The sequence below is a fragment of the Eurypyga helias genome, unplaced genomic scaffold, assembly GCF_000690775.1.
Source record: "Eurypyga helias isolate BGI_N326 unplaced genomic scaffold, ASM69077v1 scaffold10262, whole genome shotgun sequence".
NCBI classification, from domain to species: domain Eukaryota; kingdom Metazoa; phylum Chordata; class Aves; order Eurypygiformes; family Eurypygidae; genus Eurypyga; species Eurypyga helias.
The window spans coordinates 1-3,006 of record NW_010234067.1 but is presented as its reverse complement, the minus strand read 5'-3'; the positions used below and the strand labels follow the sequence as shown (position 1 = coordinate 3,006).

General features: G+C 54.9%; 1 protein-coding gene across 1 annotated transcript in view; it reads right to left on the bottom strand.

Moving 5' to 3' along the window:
- The window catches only part of SCYL3 (SCY1-like 3 (S. cerevisiae)), a gene marked incomplete at its 5' end in the record, with an annotated part of 8,701 nt that extends 5,744 nt beyond the window's left edge, over positions 1 to 2,957 (bottom strand). Inside the window, 5 exon segments of the mRNA XM_010161926.1 lie at positions 712 to 735; positions 1,194 to 1,291; positions 1,611 to 1,722; positions 2,108 to 2,210; positions 2,901 to 2,957. Of these exon segments, the coding sequence (XP_010160228.1) occupies positions 712 to 735; positions 1,194 to 1,291; positions 1,611 to 1,722; positions 2,108 to 2,210; positions 2,901 to 2,957 (394 nt within the window).
- Between the last annotated feature and the right edge of the window lie 49 nt (positions 2,958 to 3,006).

Here is a 3,006-nt window from a genome sequence, read left to right as displayed (position 1 = left end):
AGCAGGAATCTGCATTCCAGGAGGGAGCAGTTAGTATCACGTCAACCTTCTATGCATTTACAACCGTGTCCCTTTTTATATCGCTTTCCTCTCCACGTCTGCCCCATCTCCTAGAAACACAGCCCTGTCACATCCTCCCGCTCTGCGTTCACACTACCCAGCAGGACCACGCTCTGCTCCTGCCTGAGGCTTTCCAGCAAAGCAGGAGCCAGAGGCACAGCCCATCAGCCCCCACCACAGATCACAGCACATCCCGAGGCACCGCTGCAGCCCACTTGTGAAGGTTTCCCCTCTCCGTGTGATACACTTCAGAGGTGGTCTACAGCGCCTGGGTCGTTTGTTTAAGTCAGAGTTTGATTTTGTGCAACAATCAGCTTTTCTCTAGGCCGGGAGGAGCCAGCAACTGCCCCGTCCTGCAGCACAGTATCTGTTCCCTCCCCTGGTAAACACTGCTGTTAGAGACAGATCCATCCCCTCCCGCCCCTTAGTCCCAACCCGGTGGAATCAAACCAGTGTTGATCATGGGAGTGCAAGAGAGGCAGAAAATAGCCCTCGGAGAACAGCCAGGCTCTTTTATATGGAAAAATAGCTTAAAAAGATCACCACCTCCCTTTTGCAGGCTCAGATAAGGCCGTGACAGCAAGGAAGCTTCCCTTACAGGAACCTTCTTGGGAGCAACGACAGGATGCTGTGCTACTGCAGCCAAGACACCCACCAGCTCTTCCCCAGCCCACGCTGGCAGCCCAAGGTTAATGCACCCCACTCGTGCTCTTACAGGAGCTGCCTAAAGGGGAAGGGCGTGCAGCCTCGAGAGGGGCCGGGTGCTACGTCTCCCTCACTGCTAGAGCGCCTGGAAGAGAACCCGAATCGCTCAGTTTGTGCCAATATCACCAGCTTTGTGCCCCACAGAGTGAATTAACTAGAACACAGACAGCGGCGTGGCAGGGGCCGGCAGGTATCAGAACGCTGCGGAGCCCGGCAGGCACCGCTCCTCCCGAGCGACAAAACAAGCGGGAAAGGAGGGAGGGAGTAGTTTGCTCTGATGCCATCGCTACTTTGGCTGGAGAAGCTGAAATACGAGAGAGCAAACAATGTTCTGCCAGAGCAATCAAAATCAGGCAGCCGAGGAACTCCCGCTCCGGCCGTCAGCCCTCCCAGGTTCCCCCATCCCATCCGGCAGAAGCACTTCCCACATGACAGTTTCCTCACTTACTTGAAAAACGCAGTTTTTTCCTCCTCGGACTTTAGTGTCAACGTCTTCAGGAAGTTCACAACTTCCAGAAAATCGTTCCTAAGCACAAAACCAGCAGGCGTGATCCTTAGTGAGGTTAACCCACCCACGACTAAGAGACTGCAAACCCCTGCCAGGTGGAGGGATGCGGGACAAATGCTGGTGGGCCAAGAGCTGCGCCATGTTTTCTTCCCCAGAGGATTTCCCACCACCTCCCATGCGCTTGGGGAGCTTAATTTAAGGCAATCTTTGTCACAGACCCCCCTAAAAGGCAGGGATTAAGTCTGCGCTTCCCGCCCGACATTAACGCCTTCCGCACAATCAACGCACGTGAGGCACAGAAACATGCCAGGAGGGTCGGGATATTCCTTCCCTTTACCTGAAGAACTCGTGAGACAAGAGGCTGGACAGCGGTGGGCGACACTTGGGGTCTGGATTCAGCAGCGTACAGCGCAAGGTTTGCTGAAAGCCGGAGAGAATATCCCCTGAAACTGAAAGCCAGAGTGCCTGCCGTTAGGTTTCTCTCTCAAAACTGCACGTAACTATGTTCAGGAGTCCTCCACCCACCCAAAAACTTGTTTCTAGAAGTCTATTTGATGGCAGAATTGCTCGTGTCTGTCCCTAAGGGATGGGAGAACAGCCTTTCCACCTCTCTCCCTAGGCTTCGTGGATATCAAGGGCTGCTGCTGTCCTCCAAGCCCCCTCCCGACCGCCGCAGCACAGATTTGGGAGCGCTTGTGTTCCTGCAGGCCGCATCCGACCGCAGGCAGAGGGGAACGCAGGCAAAGCCCGGATTTTAACCCAGAGCACGTCCGTCAGCTGCCGACAATTGGCACAGGCCCGTCGACAGCGAAACCGACGCCTGTCGTTCCTCACCCTGATCGTTCAGGACCGTCAGGAGGTTTTCCACCGTTGTTCCGAACGCGTAGGCATCCCGCGCGTGCCCACAGCTGCTGGGCAGGATTTGGAAATCTGCTGACTGAGAAAACAATAAAGCCAAAAAGATGAGCAAAGCAGGGGTTTATGAAATAGTCAATAATTTCCGTGAATCTCTGTTCCACCCCCATCATGTACCCTCTCGGGTTCTTTTTACAGCAGCAAAGCCTCACTAAGTGCTCTACAAGTAGAAAATTGCGCTAAAAAGATCCTCCAGCGGAGAGTTCATAGCCCAGAGGAGCGGTAATTCCCCCGTGGACGCAGGCAGCAAGTCAACAACTTGCAGCATTTCTATGGAAACAGGCGCTAATCAGAGAGCGCGCGCTCCCTCGAGATAAGCCGCTCCGGCTGCTTAATAGCCAGGAGGTGACTAACGAGCGAGGAAGAACCAAGGCCGCTGTAAGCGGGAGTTACACAACCCTGCAATCCCAGCCATCCAGTTGTGCAAATCTTTGGTGGTTTGGAAGCATTAAAGCTGCGGCACGGAGTGTTTGAGAAACATTCCAGCAACCTGCTGTCCTGCCACCCCTCGGAGTTTCACTTCCCCGTGCCCAACGCCGTCCCCAGACCAGGGGTGGGAGGGAAAAAGGGGAAGAGAGTAAACCTGGGGTGTTACCCAACAGCCACTTCCTCCCGTTCAGGCACAAGGAAATAAAACGCATGAATGAACACTGCTTCCCAAACTTTGATTTGCCGCCAGCAGGAAGTCCCTCCAGCCAGCGACGCTACTCACCCTCTCCTCGCAAGGGATGCATGACTGGTCTCGCACCGACGTGACGTGGCAGAGGAACTGGAAGAAGAGGGGAGAGGGGAGCTGTCTCAGCCGCTCGCCTGTGCCA